The sequence below is a fragment of the Solea solea genome, chromosome 5 (assembly GCF_958295425.1).
Source record: "Solea solea chromosome 5, fSolSol10.1, whole genome shotgun sequence".
Taxonomy (NCBI): domain Eukaryota; kingdom Metazoa; phylum Chordata; class Actinopteri; order Pleuronectiformes; family Soleidae; genus Solea; species Solea solea.
In genome coordinates this window covers 11826087-11850143 of record NC_081138.1, presented here as the reverse complement: position 1 = coordinate 11850143, position 24057 = coordinate 11826087, and the positions used below count along the sequence as shown (strand labels likewise).

Sequence of the window (24057 nt, the reverse complement as noted above, 5' to 3'; positions counted from 1 at the left end):
TATATGTATATATATATATATATATATATATATATATATATATGTATATGTATATGTATATGTATATATATATATATATATATATATATATATATGTATATGTATATATATATATATATATATATATATGTATATGTATATATATATATATATATATATATATGTATATGTATATATATATATATATATATATATATACATATATATATATATATATATATATATATATATGTACATATATTTATTTTGTGAAACACTATGTAATTTTGTTTTGAAAAGTGCTGTAAATAAAGTTAATTGGTATGATAATACTAATAATAATATAATAGATCTACTGAATGTTTAACGAGGCGATACTTTAATTGTGAAATCGTTGCTCACATGCTGTTACCGTAATACCGTGCATAAGTGCGTAACTGAAAAGTGAGGGCTGTCTGTCCTGACGGTGTTCTTCGTAGTAGAGACTGGTGTGACTGCGGGAGGAAGCCTTTAGCAGTAGGTGCGTTCATCGGAATAAGAGTATGCGGAACTCCCTGCGGACCGATGATGATGATGTTGAAAGAGATCTTGTAAAGGCAGGTTGTAACTGACCGAGCCACCCGACCCCGAGTTGAGAGGCGGACAAACATCTCGCATCTTTTCAAATGCCGTCAACCAGTTCGACCTAGCAGCTAGTCTTCCTTCGTATTCTATATCCGTCGTTTCCAAAGATATACCACCGCAGTCTCAAGGACTCCACACTGAATACAGACGCTCACCGTTGCCTCTCCACCTCTGTGTCCGAGGAGGAGTACACACCAGCCAGGCCGCCGTCATCATCACCACCCGCAGCAGCAGCTGGCTTCGCATTGAGTGTTAGCGGCTAACCGGCTCACGTAAACAGGTAATGCTGTTTCTAATAACATATTTGCTCTTTAAAACCTCCAACCGTGTCTGTTGCCTGTGCAACCAAACGTGTTTGATATCGCCACCGCTTGTCATAAGAGACAGATAATAACTGCTTGGGAGACAAATTGGTTAAGCTAGTGTTAGCAGCTAGGCGGCTAGCTAGCTAATCCACCAGTGGCGTAGGAAACCGTGAAGCGAGCAGAGTGGAGGTGAGAGGATGCATCATTGAGGTTAAACATCGAGGACGAACCAAGGCCTGGCTGCCTGTCATTAACATGACAGGGAAAACACACGACCACATCTCTCTCCGAGCTTATCTAATTTATTCTCTTCACCGTTTATCACGGGACTGTCTTTGACCGTTCACTTTACAAACCTGATCTCCTCGACACTGACACCCACTCTGTTGAAATCGTTTGACATTATCACTCATCGTCCTCCAGAGCGTCCTTTTCACTTATGTTGCTGTGGTGTATGTCTTTATGTAAATCTAATTGTGAGATCTATCTATCTATCTATCTATCTATCTATCTATCTATCTATCTATCTATCATAATGAACATAGAAATCAATGCATTCGAGCTATTTTGGCATAGCTTATTTGAAATGCAGTTTGAGATCTAAAATTATGCTTGTGAGATGAAGGGCTTAAAACAAATGCCTTAAGTGTAAAGGTATGGTTATTATTATTATTATTATTATTATAATTATTATTAGGTCGGAATGCATAGCCCAACTATTGTTTTTTTTTAATCTGATCTGTAGTTTAATACGTATAAATAACTGACAAATCCCCCCAAAAAAAACTGTTTTATTGGTGAAGGGTTTCTCAGCAAACCCTTGAGTGTTATTAAAAACAGATGGATGAGTGGGGAATGCTTAAAATGAATGTCTTGGTACATGATTATTTCTGAGTAAGGTTTGCATTTCATTTTCTTGATGCAATACTCTGAGCTGAGCTTCCTTTCCGTTACTCAGGAAAAAGTAAGCGCTTACCACACTCAATCTGATATGACAGCTTGTGTGATGGCACAAGGCCTAAATGCATGTTGTCATCATCGCACTGCTGCACCCAATAACCGCTATTAGTATACAAGTGTTCCTTGAGGATGCAAAGCAAGTAACATATTTAGTTGCAAACACCCACCATTACATACATGTTTTGGTTATGTGAGTTACAATTTAACATGAACACTACAGTCTGGAAGTTGTCTTGGAATATTCTAACACTGATTCAGAAAGAAAAGATTGTAATTGCAATCTAATTGTGATCTATACAATATGAATCTGTACTCACTTCGCTCTGGTTTGTGTGTCCTGGCTCAATTAAAACCAATTCAACAGAGCCTCCTCCACCATCATGTTACTGCTGGTTACTGTGACTGGCAAGAAACGCTGTCCATGTTGGAGGCCCGTGAATCATATCTCCTTTCTGTGCTTGCATAACCACTGAGTGCTGTCTGCAAACCACTCCAACCAGATTCATCTGTTGTGTTAACCTACATAATTATCTTACCTTTGAAGACTATACATGAGCAGTTGGTAGAGTGGTGGTAGAGAGGAGCAGAGTTCAATACCAAACCCAGTCATTCATAACGACTGATGTTATACTTGCATCCTCTTCTAGAAATAATGATGTGGTTCTGTATGTGTCCCTGCTTCACAAAGTAGGCATTTGGCTTTACACCAGAAAGCATTTATGCTGCTTGACCTTTATGTTGATTCATAGTCCTGATGGTTTTTAAAGTGTGTAGCCCTCTGCATAGACTGAGCCCTCAAAGTTGTATACTGTACAGTGTAGGGCTGTCACTTCAAGTTTGAGCAGATTTACAATGACCCATAATTCGAACACCTCTCCCCTGCTGTCGCCACTCCCTAATGCACCATAAAAGTAATCATAGTTTTCATTACTTTATTAACAATGTTATTTTATTTACATTGCTGCTGGCATTCATAACATACAGCACTTAGTAGAGAAGGATGACATAAACACTCCCTTAACAGGGAAAATAAGGGATGACAGGAGGAAGCTCCAACAGCTTTTAACTAAATTGTACTAAACTGATAGTCAAGGCAAACGGTCCAACTTATTTTCTGACTTAATTTGCCGGAAACACAAGTCTGACAACCTGATTGGGATTGAGTGCAGCTCCCTTTTTATTTACAGTATTACCTAGGGGTGTGTGATATTGATTAAAGTCAATGTACTGATATTTTTTGGGATTTTTTCTCAAAAATGTGTTTGTAAAAGCATCCAAGGCCTGTTGTTCCAGCTTGATCTTGTTAATAGTATATTCGATGTGAATGATAATATTGAAAAAAAAACAACTGGTTCAAGAAAACCAGGTCTTATTTATTAACTTAAACTTACTTTATAAAATATTGCACAACGACCAACAAAAACTATCATGAGAGCATTTTAAACACTGACACTTCCCCCTAATGTAAACAATACTCATCATATTTGAACTACAAGGCATTAACATGAGAATGTGGATACACATTTAACTGCTGCCAAAGTTTGCTGAATGCGTTTTCTTGTCGGTACCTTAGCTGGCCGGTCGTGGTCGACCGCTGACTGCTGAAGCTTTTCATATTCTTTATATTCTGTGTGGTGGTTAATTCACAGATGGTGAAACAAATTTGTTGTTGAGCTGTCTTTGAGGGCAAGTGCTTTCCGACATAGTTTGCAGATTTCTGCGTCTTTCGAGTGACATCAGTGTTTTTGAAGCCAAACCACCTCCATGTGAGTGAGGAGGATCCACATTTAGCTATTAAATCTAACGACGTCGATTCTGAGGCTGGTAGAGTTTGTTTTGTCTCCTGGCGCTGTTTGTTCACTCATGTTTAACTTCATCCATACATGCAGCTATGTTAGCTTGGTTTGGTTTGTTGTGAAGCGTGGACATGGCAGGTGTTCTCAATGCGCCTGTGCCACAGTCTGTGCCACTGTTTTTTGAGGCCTTAAATTAAAGCTATTAGACATAATCAGACTTGTAATGCATCTGACACTATTGGTGATGAGATGAAGTCACCTATAATGTCCTAATGACCACTGGAAGCAGCCACCCGACTGTGGCTGTATTGGGTCTGCTGGGGGTTGTCCTTCTCATGACCTAAAATGCAGCCAGTTCATTGTCATTCATGTTTTTGGCCACATTGTGTATTTAAAGGTGATTTGGGGTGATTTTATACTACACTTGTTTTTATGTTGTATGTCAATATAATAATGAGCCTACAAATCTATCTTGTTAATTGGCTGTGGCTTTTCGAATTAAGTCAATATACAAGTAAGTAAATAAAATCAAGCTTCAAGCCACGATAGAATCACATCTGATTATTTAGGGTGTTATTCTTTATTCCTCACCATGGATTTTGTATTCAATAGAGATATTGGTAATTTTACACTAGTGACTCATCATCTTATTTAAAAGGTTCTGACTTGATTCCCCTTGGTTTACAGTTAGGGATTTCAGCTGGAATATGTACGTAGCATAAACTAATGGCTAAATTATTGTAGATCCATTAGCTTGTCAGTGCAGAGATAACTGTTTTTGAGATACAGTGAAAAACTGCTCTGGGTTTTCTGTGTTTGTGTTTCAGGGTGCAGTTACATTTGTTCACGTTGGCCATAGCACAACAGTACAGCTAATGTGTTAAGTCACATTTGACTCATTATTCACAATTTATTGTACAGTATAATAACGTAAACATGTTTTTGTTTTCTTTTTTCATTCAAAAGTTCAGTTTTTGTGGTTCATATCTTCAGGGTCAAAACAGAAAGGGTGTTCCTTTGTTGAGCCGCCATTTTGTTTAACAATGGCACTGAGTGAAAAATGTTGTGGAAGCAAAAGAGATATCAAATTCTCCTCAGGTGATAGTATTGTAAGCCAGATCTCACCTCGGCAACAAGATGCTCTCTGAAACGAAATGCTCCTTGCTATGCTCTGTCGATGCTGGTTGTGTTTCTGTTGGTGGAAAGCAAATTGCAACAGCATTTAACTGACAGGCTTAAAGTGAAGCAGGTGGAGTCCAATCCTGAACTCTGACCTCTTTTTGTGGGTTGGTGACATGGTCGATGTTTACGTACGTTTGTTTACATCAGATATACAATTTTCCTTTGACAATGCTACTTCTCTGTGAAAATGAAAATTGAATACTGTCTAAAATTAATGTCTTAAAATGTTGAGGCAATCTGTGCCTTCTTCTGTTTTGCTTTAATTAATTCGTTTGGTGGTTTGATTTTTTTTTTTAAATTCCTTATCACCTTAACCAGAGCACTGTTCCTATGAGATGATTGTTCAACTTTGTTTGACTTAAGAAGCAACCTGCTCACATGCAATATCCTGTCAAAGATGTATCTGATATATTTTTATTGCCGCCACACTCTACAATGTTAATCAATTGCTGTGAAATAAGTCTGTAATAAACTCCATCCTCAAATCTGCAGATCTCAGGTAACATTTAATGACAGTGGCATTAGTTTGGTTAATACAGTAAGTGTATAGGTTTTTAAGCTTATCCTGTCACAAATGCTGTTCACAATACAATCATATCAGTTCATGCTTTGTTGGGTTGTATGTATTTACTGATAAGTAAGCTGGTGATAAAGAGATGGAAGAGGAGTTATGTTTTGAAACACCTTGTTCGCTTGCCAGAATTGGAGACCAACCAAAAAGTTGATCTTGGAAAACTAGGATTGTGCACACAATTATTTTTGGACATTTAGGCTGCAACACTTCAACACTGCTGTTACAATTTTTAATTTATATTGTAGATTTGCAAGGTAAATACATTTAACAAAACAAGTGGGCATAGGAATGTAAGTTAAAGCTTTGAAATTGCATTCAAATTAAATACGGCTTTTATGCTGAACCATATATCAAACTGATTTGACAGAAAATACAGAGGAGTTTGTGTGCTTGATTAAGAGCTCGTACTTTGCTACAGGCAATTGTCGTAGGCAGATATAAGAGCCTTCTTGTAGAGCAATGGTTTTGTGTTGGTTGTGACCTAGGGGTTGCTGTGGATACATTTAATTTTGTAATGTAAGTGTAAACAAATGTTCTCTAAATGATTTAAGGAAATATTTGTTTGACGAGAACCAGTAAAAGAAACCGGATTTGCTTTGGTTGCCTGCTGTAAGATTCAATTGGCCTTTTGATTCAGAGATTGTTTTGGTGAGATTGTTTCGAAGAAGATTTTTGACAACTGAGTGCGTTGTAAGCAGTATAATAACTAAATATTTTTTTGTAATGGAAGTTAACATTATGTTTGTGTTAGCTAACCATGAAGGTAATTGTTAAATTTTTTAAAAGGCTTATATAGTTTGTATACTAACATGTGCACATTCAAACAATTCCTGGGGCCTAATTAATAATGGGAAAGTAATGGCAAACGCAGAAGAGGGAAGAAGGGGAATTCAAACAATGAGAAATCAGCCAATGGTGCGCTCACAACAGTGCACATTAAAGGTACACTCCTTTGCACACTGGGTTTAGAGAAAAAGGAGTGACAAGCCACTGCTTTAGTGCGTATCTACAGTCACCCGCAAGGTTAGTTAATGGTTAGAGGGGTCAAATTAGTCAAATTTGATGTGTACATACAGTAATTTCCATACCTAAAAGCACATTTTCTTTGTGTGCTTCTCTCCAATGCTGGATCCAGTGTGGCATAGAGCTCCAACAGGACAGCTCGTGGAAGTCGTAACTGGCTCACAATCAATTCATCATCACTGGCAAGCACATCGTACTGGTCTCTGAAATTCTCTTCCTCTGAAGCTTCAATTTGCCTCATTCTCTGGCAGAGCTAAACAAGCCATTATGCTGATTGCACATTGTGATTACATTTCCTCTATACCTTCCTCATCAACAAAATCACGTTGTGATAATTGCAATGCAATTTATTTTATTTATTTATCATTACTTCACCTCACAAAGTGGGAGTGAAGTATTGTTTTTGTTAGCTCTGTGTGTCTGTTTGTGTGTGCTTCCACACTTGCTTGCAATATGAGCAACAGAGGCCGACAAAGAGTAATAGAAACACACATTGGCCAAGAAATTTGACCCTGACATGGATTTGAACATACAACCTTCTGATCTGGAGTCAGAATCCCAAACATTGCGTTGAAAGTGGCGTATGCAAGCTTTTTAAATGAGGCCCCTATTCTCTGTCTCTCCTATCTTCTTCTCTCCTTCCCATTCCCCTTTACACCCACCTGTCCTTCACTACCCTCCTTCCCTCTCCCACCCACCTAATCCTTTTTCTCCTCTCTCTTTCCCCAACTGGTCAAGGTAGATGGCTGTACACTTTGTGTCTTGGTTCTGCATAACTTTACTTTCTGTTAAAAAAAGAAGTTTTGTTTCTCTCCACTGTCACCAAGTGCTTGCTCATTGTGTTCCTGTTGGGCAAGAAGACTTTGCTATTATTATAGAGATTGTCGATGTACTGCAAAGTAATTGTAGATTTGACATTGCAGTGGTATTCCCAGTCGTATTTGATAGCAAGAAAATATTATTAAAATAAGTCTGTCATATCTCAGAGCCTTTTTTTTTTATAAATGATGAATATTCAGTGCAGCTTCATTGTATCTACTTGTATCTGATTTGTCACTGGTCATTTGAACTTAAGTCTCCTTTTTGGTTATTTATTTGTTTGACTGAACAATATCACAGTGACATGCAGTCCAAGACTGCATGTAATTTCCTTAGGTATTACATTTTATATCAGTTTTTATTGTGTGTAGCTGTAATAGACCATGTACCTTTTTAACACATCTATGTATGTATGTACTTATGCTTTTTTATTGTGGTGCATGAGTTTAAATAAAAATAAATAAATAAATACAATTTTGCTTCTTTTCTGTGTGTTAACAGGTCATTTCTGGAACAAGCCATGGCACAGTATTTCATCTGTATACTTCAACTTTCCGTGTTGTGATGGAAAAGCACCACTGATTCAAAAGGGAACTTCTATCCTGGATGCCGTGACATACAGGACAGGGTGAATCCAAGATGGAGAAAAAGAAAATATGCCCTCGTCTCCTCGACTACTTGGTAGTGGTTGGAGCAAGGTAATTATTATTTTTTTTAATTTTAAGTAGTATTTTGCGTTTAAGGGCACCAGCCATTATGGAGGCTGTAAATGCTGCAGTTGACAGTTGAATATCTTTCAGGTTTTTCGAGAGAGATATTTACCGATAAACAACCATTTGGATTCCAAAATATTTCGAAGTCTCACCTCAATGGGACCTGGCTGAAGAATATGTTAAACTCTTAAATGTTATTTTTCTTTGATATCAGAAACCACTACTCCATTCAGAAACTATCCAGGAAATAGTTATGCCAATTGATTGGAAACTGCCCCCAATCAAAATATATATTAATTTTCTTTGCTGTTATCAATACTTGTTATTACTGGCACAATGAAAAACTATGAAATTTGGTGCTCAATATTTTTAAAACAAAACAGAAGTTATCTTAAAATAAGGTGTTCTCATTTATTCAACATGTTCCACAGTGGCTGTAAAGCGGAGATCCTGCAAGCAAAATCAGCTAAATGATTATAACTATTGTAGCAGAATGAAAGAAAGCATTATTATTATTCTTATGTAGTGATGCGACAGTGTTTGGTTCTGTTTGCTGTTTGCCAAGAATTGCTTAAAATCATTTACATTCAGTGTTGTTTTAGTCAACAATGGCGATGACAAAATTATTTCGTTGATGCCTTTTTTTTCATGGCGATAACGAGACGGTGACAAAATGAACATGGATCTTTGATGATGAAACATGACAAGACGTGTGTGAGTTTTCGTTGACGAGACGAAAATGTACGTAATGTTAGTGGGTGGTTTGTCAGACGTTCAAAATGCATGCCATATTGTGCGCGTAATCTGTCAATTTACACCTAAAAATTCCTTGGTCCATGTTTCAAGACGGGTCAGGTGGGTTTTTCATCGCCACCGACCCCTGGCACCCGATTTACGTGGGCCACTCCCCACCCTGGTTATGCGACGTGGTTGGGGCGCACTGAGGACATTCTGCTCTGATCGACAGTCGCGCCAGGGACTGAGGGAGCCCGTCCACCGACAACCCCTGGTGAGGGGGGCAGCCGGCGGGTGGGAGAAGCTGCAGCTATTGCATATGTCCATCGCCCCAGGAAGCGGTGAGGTCCGGGCAGGGGTTCGCTGTAAACCACCTTTGCCCCGAGCCTTTCCAAGCCGCCTTAGAGTCAGTCGCGGCACACCACCGGCAGGGGAAATTTCATTTTTTCACAACTTATGTGTGACCCTCTTGTATGATGAAGTAGGCATCAATTCATGAAAAAAACAGTTGAAAAGTTGATATATGGAGATAGTACTTATTGACCTAAACTAATAAGCATTTTCGTCCAATATACTAAAACAAAGACTAAATCTAGTATGGCTGCCATTCATTCATCACTTTTTTTTTTCTGTCTCCATGTCTGCTCATCTCATTCACATTTTATATTGGAGTGTGGGCAATATTAATCTCAAGCCCTGGTCATGTGAATTTTTGTGTATGGCTCTCTGGGGCATTTGGTACCTGGAGGCCAAAGTTTCCCCACAATATTAGCACTTCAATGTTTTGCTTTAAAAATGATGTGATGTGCATAGTACAGCACAGTAGCTCATTGTGTCAAGCAGAATAGTCACAGGAGAAAATTACTCATATGAACTTGGTAAGATTACCAAGTATCTGTGAATTTTCAGTGGCCATTGAATTGAACAGTCATGTGGCCAAAGGTTGCGGTTTTGATTCCTTGTTTATGAAAGTGTTCTCTCATGCTATTTAAAACCCCCCCAAAACAATTGTTTTTGTCTCATCTCCAGGCAACCAAGCAGTGACAGTGTGGCCCAGACACCTCAGCTCCTCCGCCGCTACCCGCTTGAGGACCACCATGACTTCCCACTCCCACCAGATGTGGTGTTTTTTTGCCAACCAGAGGGTTGCCTAAGCATACGCCAGCGTAGGGTCAGCCTTCGTGACGACTCTTCATTTGTTTTCACGCTGACGGACAAGGACTCAGGAACCACCCGCTACGGAATCTGCATCAACTTCTACCGCTCTTTTCAGCGCGGACATCACCGCACTCGAGGGGACAAGAGCAGTCATTCAGAGACGGCAGCACAGGCAGCAGAGACCACGAGCGAAGGGTCTGATTGCAGTGGTGGAGGCCCGCACTCTGCGTTATCTCCACCTACCAATCCTGACTCTACACCCCCGCCCGCCTCTGGAGAACAGAGCGGAAGATCGTGTGCCGAGCAAAATGCCGGAAAATCCCCACAACACAGACGAAGTGCCGCTAAGATGGCAGCTAGGAATCGCAACAGCACATTAACCTCGCTGTGCATACTCAGCCACTACCCCTTTTTCTCCACCTTCAGGGAATGTTTATATATTCTCAAGAGGTTGGTCGACTGTTGCAGTCAGAGGCTTACCCAACGAGCTGGGCTCCCTCGTGCCACCCAAAGGTGAGGCTCAATATTGCATCTGCAAGTAGTGATTATATTACTTTTTTGGTTGTTGGCCTTTAATTTATTGTGTTTTTTTTGTTTTTTGTTTTTCTCAAGACTGGTGGGTCTGACTGATCAAATTCTGAGAAACACAGTCTAAACAAACCAACCAAACAACCTTTTTTGTTGTGTCACCCTGAGGCCACATGCCAACTCTGATCACATGATTTAACAAAAGAGGGTGTCAGGCTGATCGCCTTAACGATTTTAGTGCATTCAGCCCTTATGTTTTTGGGAATGTAATTACCGCCACTGAAGTTGAGGGTTTTGTTCAAATCATCTGGCTTTTATTAAACATTATTTAATCATTAACATGCACATCTATAACTTACTTATTACTCTTTATAAAAATACAACAGCTCATACTTCATCACATGTACTTTTTACACAGCTGTAGCCACAAAAGCTGCAACAGCAATCATCAGCATCATTCCTCCCACCTCCTATGACCAAATCGAAATATTATAAATGTGTCAGATTTTTCCCTTAGAAAACTAAGCACGGCAATGATTTGTGGTCACTGTGTTCATGATTTGCTGTTTTATTTGTATATTATCAAACATTTCTGTAATTGTTTCAGGAGATTGAAGGTTTTTGTCTCAATGTGTTTGTTACTGAACACCTTGTATTTACTTTATTAATACAAAAGCCTTTGTTTGTGGCAGTATGTGGAAGTTTCTTGGCACCTTTTATACAAGGAAATACACAGTTAAAATAAAATAGATAAATTGTCCAATATAAACTCCATTAACACACAATATAGATTAGTTAAATGTCGAGGAGCTGTCATTATTATTAGAATTATTATTATTATTATTATTATTACATTTCCGTTGATAATTGTTATTTAACCATGATGTGCAATGATTTATATTTTATGAAAGCTGCAAAAATTACTTACATCTACGCACCGCATATTGTTGTGACATTGTGGTGTGATGCAGCAGAATTTGCAGTGCCCGTTGAGCTGTTGTGTTGCAATGGGTGATGCTATAGATTGCAGTTTTAGAGCAACAGAGTGTTAATTAGGCTGTCATGTCACAGTAGGGTTGGTTTGCACATGTTCGTGTATTTAGAGGTGTAGAACCAGCAATGCAGCTTTCCCTCTCATTACTCTCAGGGATTTTAGGAGTGTCGGGTGCTTAGCTAATCTCATATTGGCATTATATTTCTGTGCTGAATCCACATATGTTATTTGCCTGACAGCCTTTTGAAAACCTCAAGACCCGAGAAACCTCTTTTCTTACACGTTTGGTTTAGATGTGGGGTGTTGGTGACTAAGAAAGAGGCGAGCCTTAGGTTGTGAGCACATTATGCTATGGTGGCTTTGACAGATTGAGGTTTGTTATTGCCTTCGGGTAGCAGCTGCAGTTGGTGGGAGCTCTCTGAAGGCCTAATGATTTGTCTGCATTTTTACCACACATACTATGTATACACTCTCAAAATAGTTTATTTGTATGATGTTTGCACAGAGTGGATGGCTTTTACATAATTTTTTACAATTTCCAAATGCTCAAGAGCTTGCACTTTGCTTCTGTCCAGCATATCTTACATTTCATAGATACATTGGCCAACATTTTGTTTTGTAGCAATACTTTTATACACCTTTTAGCTGTTAAAGAATGTGCAATGTTTCTTATATTCCTACAGTTTTTCACAACAGTTGAGATTGCATGTAGTTGGCTTAACACTCAATACCATCACTTGCAAAAGGTGTTGCATTTTAAGTGTCTCTGGTTGGCAATTATATTCATTTCACAATGTGACCTGTTCTTAAAGGCAATTTTTTCAGGTTGAATAGTTTATGCTATGACCAAATGATTAATCAAGGTTAAAATTCACTGAACAACTTGTGAGATTGTTGCATTTCACAAGGCACATCACAGTAAATTTCTTGTTTTCTTTTTGACCGCTGATAACAAAATTGGACATTTGTTATGTCATCATAAATTCTAAATGGGGTTTCTAGTGCAGTTACAAACATGTTTTCCTCTTCCCTTTTATTTTAGTTGTTTTCGCAACCTATTGGTGTTGCAGAGTTGGATTATAAGCACTTGCTATCTAAGCAAACGCCTTAGAAGAACAGATTGCCACTGTCCATTATACTTTTTTATATTCTATTCTTTAAGAACCTTAATATTATGCTTGATTGTTGGTTGGACTGTCAGCTCAAGCAATGTGGAGCCATCCCATTGTAGTTCAGAAACATTAATAAAATCACATTTAATTGATGAACAGTTGATTAAAAGCATCTACAATAAAATATGTAATTTCACATTTTAGTTTCACTCTTAGGAGAAATGTACAAACATTACAGACTTGCACACTGAGTCTAATAAACAAACTTGATTTGTTTCTTTCTCAGGGACACCATGTGGCGAGTTTTCACTGGTGCGATGTCGGTGGATGAGAAAGGCAGCCAGCTGCTGGCCGACCTGCGGGAGATTGAATCTTGGGTGTACCGGTTGCTGCGATCACCAGTACCATTAGCTGGTCACAGACGTGTGGATGTGGAAGTGTTGCCCCATGAACTCAAACGTCCTCTTACCTTTGCTTTGCCTGACAACTCCCGCTTCGCCATGGTCGACTTTCCCCTGCACCTGCCCTTAGAGCTACTCGGTGTGGATGCCTGTCTCCAGGTTCTCAGCTGTATACTTCTAGAGCACAAGGTAATGAGTATGACTCGAATCAATTATTAGTTGGGTCTCTTTTTCAGTTGTATTGATGTTTATGAGTAGGAACATGAGATATGTGAGGAAACCAAAGCTATATTTAATATGTAGTGATCAGTCAGTGATTCCCGCTTGGTTCTTGATCCATGTCCAGACAAAGACCTTCTTCAAATGCACTGAATGACCTTCATCAGACATTTTCTACTATTTTCTGCCTTTTTGGCTATTGTTTGGTCAAGGGATGAGAAGATGGAATATGCTGTATGATTGAAAGATGTCTCTCCCCATCTCTCTCTCTCTCCCTCCGTCCCTTCCCTCTGATCTTTAGCACGAGAAACATTAGCAGGGATGTAATAAGAAACCTGGGTTTAGCTGATGCTTGTGTAGTGTTCCGTTGTTGCTCTAGGTTTACATTGACACAAATACAAAGATCCATTTGCAACAATCCTTAAACAGACCTCCACTTGTTAGCTTCTACCATGGTGATGAAAATCCCTAGTTTGATACTAGTTTGTTCTGCAATATGTATCAAATTTAACATTTATTTGTATGTCTTTCCTACATGTACATGTGCAAACACTAGTGCACCCCTCTCCCCTAATTTTATGCAACATGCAGTTATCCTACAGGAATTAAATATTATGGTTATGAATTCAACATGACAGCGTCTGTCTTCTTAATGAACACTGATTTTGTATCAATCAGGAGACGGTGTTATATTTGCTTAATTAAACACTTCTGTTTCTTCCCCTTAGGTCATTCTTCAATCCAGAGATTACAATGCGTTATCTATGAGTGTTATGGCCTTTGTGGCCATGATCTACCCTCTGGAGTACATGTTCCCTGTCATCCCTTTACTGCCAACATGCATGGCCTCCGCTGAACAGGTGCACTCATTTTTTCCAAATATATTTAAAATGCTGTTTGTGATGTTACCATCAAATTGTGACTAACTGGTATGTTTTCTACTCTTCACAGCTCCTCCTTGCACCCACTCCCTACATCATCGGTGTACCAGCCAGTTTCTTTCTCTACAAAGCTGACTTCAGAATGCCAGATGATGTGTGGCTTGTGGACCTTGACAGCAGCAAGGTTGGTACATCAGCCGGACGTTCTTTCCTTTTTTACTTTGTTTGCAGATAAGGATAAAGATAATGTTTAATTAACCTATCACTGGAGGAACATTTAGGACATTGCATTTGCTTGTAGGTTGTCGCACCCACCAATGCAGAGCTGCTACCACCTCTTCCGGAGCCTGAAGCAGCTGAGCTAAAGAAACATCTAAAACAGGTACTGCATGTCTGATTTTTCTTGGGTTTGATCAGTGTATCATTTTCTGATTCTTCTACACCTTGGCAGTCAGTCCAAAACTAGTGAGAACTGGCACATGTTGAGGAATTTCTGGAATGTGGGAACTCCTGCAGAGCCCATGCTTGATGTTTGTTTGTTTGTTTGTGAGACTGATTCAAGTCTTAAATTAATCTAAAACTTCTCTTTCAGCAGCTTGAAAGCCTTCTTCAGCACATTTGTATGTATTATGAGTGTGTCAGCATTTGAAAAAGGTTTTGTAATGTACTAACATAAATACATTTTTTTTCTTGTTTTCTTTTTTCCTCCTATGCATGCTCTAGCTCTTGGAGGTAAAAGCAGATTCTAGAACCCTGTTACCCAAGAAATACCTTTAGTAATTCTTACCCCTCTAACCCGATTAGTTAAAGGGACCTTTTCCTTATTTTCTGCCATATAGTTACATTAGCCTCCTTTATTAAATACTGTATGGTGAAAAAAAGACATTCATTATCAGATAAATTCTCGTCACACTGCACTTAAACTAATTATGTGCTGCTATGTTAGGTTGTCAATTTCTTAATACAGTCATACAGTCTCATCAAGTAGAATTCAATTGTTGGTTGCTGGTGTTTTAAGCCTATTTTTTTCGTTTAGGTGCACACATATTTTTCAATGTACCACCTTCAATTTTTAAGGGTTGCCTTTTTGTCATTTCCCATATACAGTCATACTAAATTATTGTAAACAAAAATAAGGTGTAGGTAAATGTTTGTCTTCATTTGAAGCACAAACATATTAAAGGCTTCGCTGGTTAGATCGAGGAAAATCCTGACCATTTTGTAGTGGTTATATGGTGAATATATTATTACTAACTAACTCTTATTAAAAATATGATACTATATGATTACTATACTATAATGAATACTACTAGTGGTGTAGTGTGGTCTACTGTAGGTAGTATATTGTCAGTCACCACCCACCCCTCCTGCATGGTTCTCACCTGCGTGCTTGTACATGCATACTAGGGATGGTCCTTTGCAGATTAGATAATAAATTGGGAGGGAGATAATGTTGATACTATGCCGTGTTTGGGTTTACAAATAGAGAGAGGAGACTAGCAAGCTTATTCTATCTACCAAACTTGCAAACTGAACTGTGTGTAGAAGAAAAATAACATGGACATCGTTTACTCTGCGTTATTGTTTGATTTAGGGTGAACTGCCTGTGCGTGGAGGGAAGGGGCAGACAAAGCAACTGTTAGTCTGTGTGTGTGAGAGACAGAGAGGGAGGGAGTGAGAGAGCGGAGGACAGGAAGATGAATGAGTGAAATGAAACGTAGTGTTTTTAAATTGTGTTCGGGGGGGAAAAAAGCTAAATCAATTTGTGACGGTGATGATTCTGTCACCATGCATTGATTAATGTATGGGAAATTCTGGAAAAGTTAGGTGCACCAGTGCGGCCAGAGCTAGATATTGGTCACACACTAAAGCCCTGCTAAGGATATAATTTATGGCCCAAGAAAAAATTATTAGGCATTAATTGTGATCCAGATATAAAAAAGAGAGGCTTTGTGTTCATTAGGTTCTTTCTCTAGTTTAATGTACTCAAGTATGGAGTAATGCCCGTTTTTAGAAATCCGTGCTTTATTTTCACATCATATTCATATATTCAGCTATAAACATGTACAGATGGATGAACACTTACTTAGTTTCTATAGTCTGCAGTAGTAATCGGTAAGGCATTGCTTAATGATGTTAGTTGCCCCTTCGCCTACTTTCACATATTCAGCTCATCAGAAGAAAGTAGGCTTTTAATAAGGCTTCTCCAAGGAAGCCTGAGCTAATGTTGACAGTTTCACTCAAAGGCTCAACTGAAGGGTTACACAGCAGTCAATTTGAGAGTAATGGGGACTCTCTTGAACTGTGGATCATGTAAAAATACTCTAGTGGAGTTCAGAATAAAAAGCATAATTGGTCACCTTTTAACATAATATCAGAATCTGGTTCCAATTCATGGAAACATCTCTTCATAAACATTTTCATACTTTCACTCTGTGAGCAACACTAATGGCCTGTGATACAAAACAGAAACCCTTTACATCACATCAAATATGGAAGCACATTATCATTCAGTTTGCTTATTGCCTGGGAAATACTGCTATGTATCCATGTATTCCACATTTATTCTGAAACTTAATTAGTCCTTTAAGAATTGTCTTTTTTTTTTTTAATTCCTATTGCAATTCCTACGTGTGTGTGTGTGTGTGTGTGTGTGTGTGTGTGTGTATGTACGTACATACATACATACATACATATATACACACACACACACACACACACACACTTAAATTCGGCACCAAAATTAAGCACTTAAGGACTAGCCACATTTTCACAAGCTATGTAGTAAACTTGTTAACTAAATATAACACACACACCAACAAATACATTTTAAAAATGTCCTGTGCATATACTTATTTTGTAAATCGTGCCTTGAACCACACCTGATTTATTAGCTGTATGAGATTAACAGCTCTTTTGCAGTGTGTGGATGTGTGACTGACGAGCTGTTGCGTAGGAGTGTGCAAAGCCTCAGTTTAGCAGACGTGTATTAAAACAAGCTCGCAGTATTGATATTTGTGAATGGACAAAAATGTCATGGAAGATGATTGAACTGATTTTAGATGGTTGTGATGCCAAAGCAGGATGCTACTGATGTTTTAACCCTCTGAAAATACTTGCACTAGTCAGCAAATGGCTTAAAATTAACTGGTTCTCATATATTTACTTTTTGTTAGTCATTTTATTTGGAGTTAAAATTTAAGCCTTTTTTGCTACAGGGACTTAATTGTGCAAGTATTTCATCTATGTGTCTGAAAAGATCTGCTGTGTTCTATCTGTCATCACCACTCCATTGTAATCACTGGTTTGTTCCAGTTGGTCACCATGGATGGTCTTCATGTGTCTTTTTAGTGGCTGGATTCTCTGAGTGAAGTCTGGTTTGTCTCTGTGTTTTCACTGTCTTTCATGTTTTCATAAAAAGCATTTTATCTTAACTCATATTTGTGTCTCTATTGGTCTTTCTTTCCAATGTCTGTCTATTCACTGTCAGACTTGCAGTGTCTCTTATGATTTTTTGGCTGTTCATCACTTTATCAAAACAAATATGGATTAACCTTTTCTTATCTCTTTTCTGCAGCTAATGGTGATTGATTTAAAAAAAAAATAAAATAAACATCTAATAAATACGTTTATTTAAAATAAACGTCTAATTTAAACTCTCTTCAGTGCACAAACAAAGGTCTATTAGACCTACCACCATGTACTTATTTGCTGTCAGTAAAAGACAACACATAAGGAAGTGCAGTCAAAGGAGAAAGAAAAGAAAGGGAAAGGGCCATAATTGTTGTGACCCTTCATCATGTGCTGTTCCAGTGTTGGCCACAAAGTTCTCATCCCAGGCCCTCATGTGATTCTCCTCGCATCTCTCTTATCCCCTTCCTAGTGTCTGGTTAGGTTGACCGTGATCACCCAAAAGCAGATCTTCTCCTCTGAAAATAAGGTTACTCATTTCTCCTCCTGTCGAATGTGTAATGCCCCTGCACGGATATCTTCTCTTTCACATTGTTTGGCTTGTCACTATTACTTGTCTCTTCTTCTCAAGACTTGAATAAAATGCATAACAGTGTTGCAGAATGTTTCGGACCAGTACTTCGATACACTGCTTAGCTCTGGCTTCCGCATGACTGAATGTGCGTGCATCTATCCTGGCATCAGTGAGTGTTTTCGTAAACCAAAACAAGATATGAAGAAGCTTATCACGTTAATAAATTTAACATTCATCCAGACTCCGTTACTAAATGTTTCATAATGCTAAGCTAAACATTGACACTTGAGTCCGCAGCAGTTCCCTCAAAGCAAACCATGCATAGTGACTTACCTCCCTTGTGCTCTTCCTCTCCTAAATGACACACCCACTGCAGGCATCAATATGCATGAAACGGATCCTAAAGCCACTGCATATGATAAGAGTAAAATTGGAAGACAATTGAAAATGTTGGTAGCTTACTTACTATACATACGTATCAATTTTAGGACAGCCCATGGCTGAGTGAAAAGGAATTGGGCTTGTAATTGGAGGGTTCCTGGTTTGAACCCCCACCAGGTTAAGGGATAAGGTACCCAATCTCAATCCAAAAAAAGCAACTACAACCCTTTAATCAACATTTTCCATGTCTAACCCTCCATTAGAGAGGCCAAAAAATTATAAAGTGCAGAAATTGCTAATATTCAAATATTGATGTCAAATGTGGGAGTGGTCAATCAGAGTGCTGTGCTTTTTTGTCTTTAAATCCACTGCAATGTTTATAATTTGTGTCACTGTCACTTGTTGTAGGCCTTGGCCAGTATGAGTTTGAACACCCAACCCATCCTGAACCTGGAGAAGTTTCAGGAAGGTCAGGAGATGCCCCTGCTCCCACCTGGACGAGATAAAGCATCACCGTCCTCCACGGAGTTCAACCCTCTAATTTATGGAAATGATGTGGATTCTGTAGATGTCGCAACCAGGCAAGCCTTGACTGTTTCTTCCCATTCACTCTCTGTCAGGTTTTTGTCACGGTCTCTGTGTAGTGCTAGGAACCCTGAGGTCCAATTGTACAAAATATACATAAACTGAAATGTAACAACTTCTTTGTCTTGTAGGGTGGCCATGGTACGGTTCTTCAACTCCCCAAACGTTCTTCAGGGATTCCAGATGCACACACGCACCTTGCGTCTTTTCCCCCGACCAGTGGTGGCTTTTCAGTCGTCGTCTTTTCTTGCATCTCGGCCACGGCGCTCTAGCTTTGCAGACAAACTTTCTCACACACAGGCAGTGGAGTTTTATGGAGAGTGGGCTCTCAATCCCACTAATCTTGCCTTTCAGAGGATACATAACAGTAAGACTCTTTTAAAATTATTGTAGTTTCTGTTTCACCTGATATACTTTTCAAAAATTTGTTGAAGTCTTGAAGAGTTTTAGAAAATATTCTGCTCACTTCTGTTGCAGATGTGTTTGACCCTTCCTTAATCGGAGATAAGCCCAAGTGGTATGCTCACCAGCTACAGCCAGTGGTCTACAGAGTTTATGATGGAAGCTCCCAGTTGGTTGAAGCTATGGCCGGACCATTGGAGGATGAGGGCAATGAATCTGATCCCACAGACAGGTAACAAAATCAACGTACTTTTCAGTACCACCATTCAGTTGCGTTTTTGTTTATTTGCTGTTGGTAATCTCATTTAGGCAGCTTTTGGTTATAAACAACATATATGTGTTGCAGTGGTAGTGACAGTGAGGCATATGATGACTCCAGCTCATCTTATTCCTCACTTGGAGACCTTGTAAGTGAGATGATCCAAGGTGACATCCAGGGAGACACCCCAAGTAAGTGTTTGCTTGGTTGAAGTTCACATATTGACCGTGCTTATGTAGTTTTCTTCAATGTAATATTTTACTCTAATGTGTTAGGCTTGGACCCTCCAACCCATGCTGCACTGGGAGATGCTAGCGAGGTTGAATTTCATGACTTTCAGGACTACAGGGATGGTCACGGCTCGGAGATTCCATCCGCTGGCGAGGGACCTGCTGAATCTACTGATGGACAACCTCTACGCTCAAGCTCCAGCACAACTGCAAGTTCAAGTCCCAGTACAATCATCCAGGGAGTCAACAATGTGTGTGACCTCTCTAATAAGTGAAAAGTTTCCATTCATTTTTGAACATATATTTTGAATAGACTTCATAATTTAACGAATAGCTGGGATAGTCTTGCTTTATTTGCACTTGTTTTCATAATTACAGTTTTTAAACTGCATTTAAATGGGATATTTCTCAGAAAAAATGAGCATGGGCAAACAATATAGATTTTTAAATGTATCTAATATTTATTCTAATAAAGGAAAGAAAAAGCAGTATTAAATTGTTTGATTATAAGTAATTTACACAGTTCCCATTACTGTATTAATTTTTTCAGGAGCAGGGGGAAGCATCTGAAATTGAAGCGTCAGCAAGTGCAGCTTTACAGAACCCAGTCACTGGATTGGGCACACAGCCATTCCTCAGACCTCCAGCTGATGCTGGCCTGATGGACCCAGCCAACAAAAAGCAAGAGTATGACAACCCATACTTTGAGCCTCAGTATGGCTTCCCATCAGAGGATGACCCTGATGCAGAGGAGCAAGTAGAGACATACACCCCTCGATTCAACCAGAACCTCAATGGCAACAAGTGTGTTTAACCTTGAATATCACTTGATTTAATATGTTATCATCATTCATATGGTTTCTGACCAACCATTCAATGTTCTCTCTCCACATCCCGCATGTCAAATTTACTCTCTCCATTCATGGTGGTCCCATATCATTTGTGGTGTGATGTTGTTATAGGGTGTGAGTGCTTGAGTGTTTTGTCATATTGTCTGTAAACTCTAAATTCCTGTTGTCTGTAACACACTAATATCTTGTGGTCATTTCTTTAGGGCTCAGCGTCCGTTACGTCCTAGTAGCCTGAGGCTCCCTGGAGAGTCTGATGGGGAGGGAGACTCCCGCAACAGCTCGCCAAACTCCACTATTTCCAATAGCAGCAATGACGGATTTGGAGGACTCATGTCCTTTGCTAGTAAGCATATTTGCAATTAATTTGACTTTATTTCAGCTAAATACATGCTGTAAAACATAGAAAGTGGGTTGATTGTATGGATTCACAGAAACCAAAGGCTGTTTTGTAAATACTTAACAGCCTGTTTAGGCTTCAGCATGCCTCTTCACACATTGAATAAAGAAATACAGAAGAGTGTAGTGGAGTCGCCAATATTTAATTATTATGGAACTTACAAGATGGTCACAGTTTACTCACACACAAACACACTAAAAAAATTGTGTTAATTTATGTAAATTGCTTTAATCTATTCTGATGTTTATGACAGTAAGACTGCATAATCTAAAAGGAGACATAGTTGTAAAAGAAAAACAGAAATTCTTTGGAGTGTGTCTTCTTGCTCTGTTGCGGTTTGGTTTACTGTCACTTCTTTATAAGTGTTAATTACTTTTGACAGCAGGAAGCTCCGAAAAAGCCTGGAGTATTAATTTTTTTCTGCATGAAAGGGCAACAAGACTCAAGTTGTTTCCCCAAATATTACATTTGTTGTTCCTGTTGTCTGATTTTATCATTCCCTCCACAGGCAATCTATACAAGAACCACGGCACCAGTTTCAGTCTGTCCAATCTGGCCCTGCCCAACAAGGCAGCGAGGGAGAAAGCAACACCTTTCCCCAGTTTAAAAGGTAGGAAATTACAGCAAATGTGACTAACTAAGCTCTACGTATAGCTGATCCTTAATGTCTGCCCCAGTTCCCTAGTGTGGTTTCAAAGGTATTAAGAATCCGTATTAAAATTCTTATTCTAGATCTAAAGGTGCAGACTCCACAAAACGGATATTATACAAAAAAATGTCCTCACGTTTTTCATAATTGGCTTCTTGTTGGTTTTGTATGTGTTTATGAATATATTTCCTTTTTTCATTACATCACTTGTATATTTGAATGCTCTCATTTGATATACATGTTCTTTCATGGCAGATCTCTAGGGGGTAAAATAAACTAAACCTAGTCATAAATTTGTTGATGGCCAACATTGTGCACAGTGCACTTGTATAAACAGAATTACATAGTATTCCACTGTATTTTAACAGTATTTGCTGTTTCTCTGCCTTTTTGTGTTAATTTATCTTTCTCTGTTATTTGTTTGGGCTAAAATAATATTTTAATTTTGATATGGAGGAGGAAATGGAGCGAGCAGGTTTGTAGAGCCGTTTTATTTATAGTGTTGTTCAAATTGATCAGAATTGAGTAATTAATGATGTGAATATTGGAACACATATGTGCCAGGTCTCAGTCTTTTTCCAAATGAACAGAGGAGTAATGAGTCTACACCATCATATTAACACAAGTTAAACAAGAATGGAAACAAACGTTAAAATCAGTCCACTTGCATTTGCAGCTGACGCTGATCTTCAGCTCGTTTAAGTTAATATTGCCCCAAATTTCATCTGAAGAACTGAAATTGCCTTTATTGGCTAATATTTAAGGTTTTACAGTATTGACATGAGTTATGTTTGGGCTGGATTTTCAATTTAACTGAGAGAAAAAATACAGGTGGAGCATGGTAACCTAACTCAATAGCTCCACTCCATGTGGAATAGCTGCCATAGAAAATATTGTGTTCCTTTTGTTTATGATGTGTTTTGTCTTTGTTGTTCAGATGATCCTGACAGCCCGGGTATGTTATGTCTGGAGTGATACTCTGTTTTAGACCCCTGACTAGGCAATTCTTTATCCTTGAAGTGATCTTTTCCTATCTGACACCCTGGCCTAAGATAGAAGACACCTCCTAATGCCATTTATGTAGATCTGTACCTTACCCTTTATTCCCTTATCATTTCTTTTGTGTGACTGGTGCGTTTGTGGTGTGGCATCTGCAAATCCTCACTACTACAGGAGGATGTTTCCCATTAAGTGTTTTAATGTAGTTACATACAGTAATACTGTATGTATTTGAATGGCATTAACAGCCTAATCGGCTCTCACCTGAATGGAAGTTGTTTCCCATCTTCTTCCCAACTCTTGTGTATTTTGCATTTCTTCCCTGTGTGGTGGCTTCCATTATTGAGTGTGTTCTTCCTTTTTTGAGGTCACTGAATATTTTTAACAAAACCAGTGATAAAAACTTAAATTCTTAACTGTCTATGATGATCAACGTTTCTGTTTTGCTCAAAATAAGATGTCAGTCTAATGATTACGCTAATACTAAATAACAACTCCAGTAACTGCTTTTGGTGCTGCTTATTTAAGGATTTTTACTTCTCAGTATTATTCACATAGTTCATGTTTTGGTGGATTTAACGGGGTATGAGCTGTACCTTCTTATCTGATCAGTGAATGTTGAATGTGTTGCCATTGCCAAACACATCGGGTTGATACCATCATCAATACATTTTGTATTTTTTTTGTTTGTCTGCCCTGTCCGTCTATTTTACTTTCTTTGTTTTGGCACCATTTTTAGTGTGCATGTCTATAGTGGGTTGATGTTCAGACTGGTTGTGTCTGGGCCGGTGTCCCTCTCTCTGTCCACCTTACACGGCACTAATTTTGGGTTTTGTGTGCAGTATTTGGGCTAAATTCTCTAATGGAGATAATTACTGAGGCCGGCCCGGGGAGCGGAGAAGGTGGGTTTTGCCCTTCAATCGAGTGAGCTGCATGCTTCTCCAAGCCAGTCAACTACATCTCCCAACATTCCTTTTCTATGTCCTCATTCCAGTCACTATGTATGTCATCAAAGATCCAGTGGAGCAACTAGTCTTGTTTTACCATGCTGCCATTCATAGTGATTGTCCCTTTCCTCACGCTGTTTTTCACTCCACCATATTTTGTGATTTGTTTATTGAACTAACTTTATCACAAGTAAATCAAAGTTAAAGAAAGCTTGCTTTGAACCAACATCAGGAATCCTAAGAAAACGTAAAAAACAATACCGCATGCAACTTAAAGCCACGGGGAAGCAAATGAAGAGCAACATGAGGATGATGTTGAAAAGAAGACTAAGAATAGACCAAGCTAATCTACCCACATCCTACATCCAT

General features: G+C 38.7%; 1 protein-coding gene across 17 annotated transcripts in view; it reads left to right on the top strand.

The window, feature by feature from the left end:
- Positions 1-422: 422 nt before the first annotated feature.
- madd (MAP-kinase activating death domain) overlaps positions 423-24057 on the top strand; it is a 46726-nt gene continuing 23091 nt past the window's right edge. For 9 of the 17 annotated variants that reach the window (XM_058629205.1, XM_058629198.1, XM_058629201.1 and 6 more), the window contains exons 1-16: positions 423-883; positions 7764-7960; positions 9740-10381; positions 12789-13092; positions 13851-13982; positions 14074-14187; positions 14305-14385; positions 17887-17943; positions 18778-18950; positions 19086-19321; positions 19432-19588; positions 19703-19806; positions 19891-20096; positions 20396-20649; positions 20900-21039; positions 21602-21703. In XM_058629205.1, coding sequence (XP_058485188.1) covers positions 7902-7960; positions 9740-10381; positions 12789-13092; positions 13851-13982; positions 14074-14187; positions 14305-14385; positions 17887-17943; positions 18778-18950; positions 19086-19321; positions 19432-19588; positions 19703-19806; positions 19891-20096; positions 20396-20649; positions 20900-21039; positions 21602-21703 — 2761 coding nt within the window. In that variant the 5' untranslated portion in view covers positions 423-883; positions 7764-7901. The remainder of the gene's footprint in view (positions 884-7763; positions 7961-9739; positions 10382-12788; positions 13093-13850; positions 13983-14073; positions 14188-14304; positions 14386-17886; positions 17944-18777; positions 18951-19085; positions 19322-19431; positions 19589-19702; positions 19807-19890; positions 20097-20395; positions 20650-20899; positions 21040-21601; positions 21704-24057) is intronic. The other 8 variants (XM_058629210.1, XM_058629207.1, XM_058629211.1 and 5 more) reach the window with 2 other exon arrangements.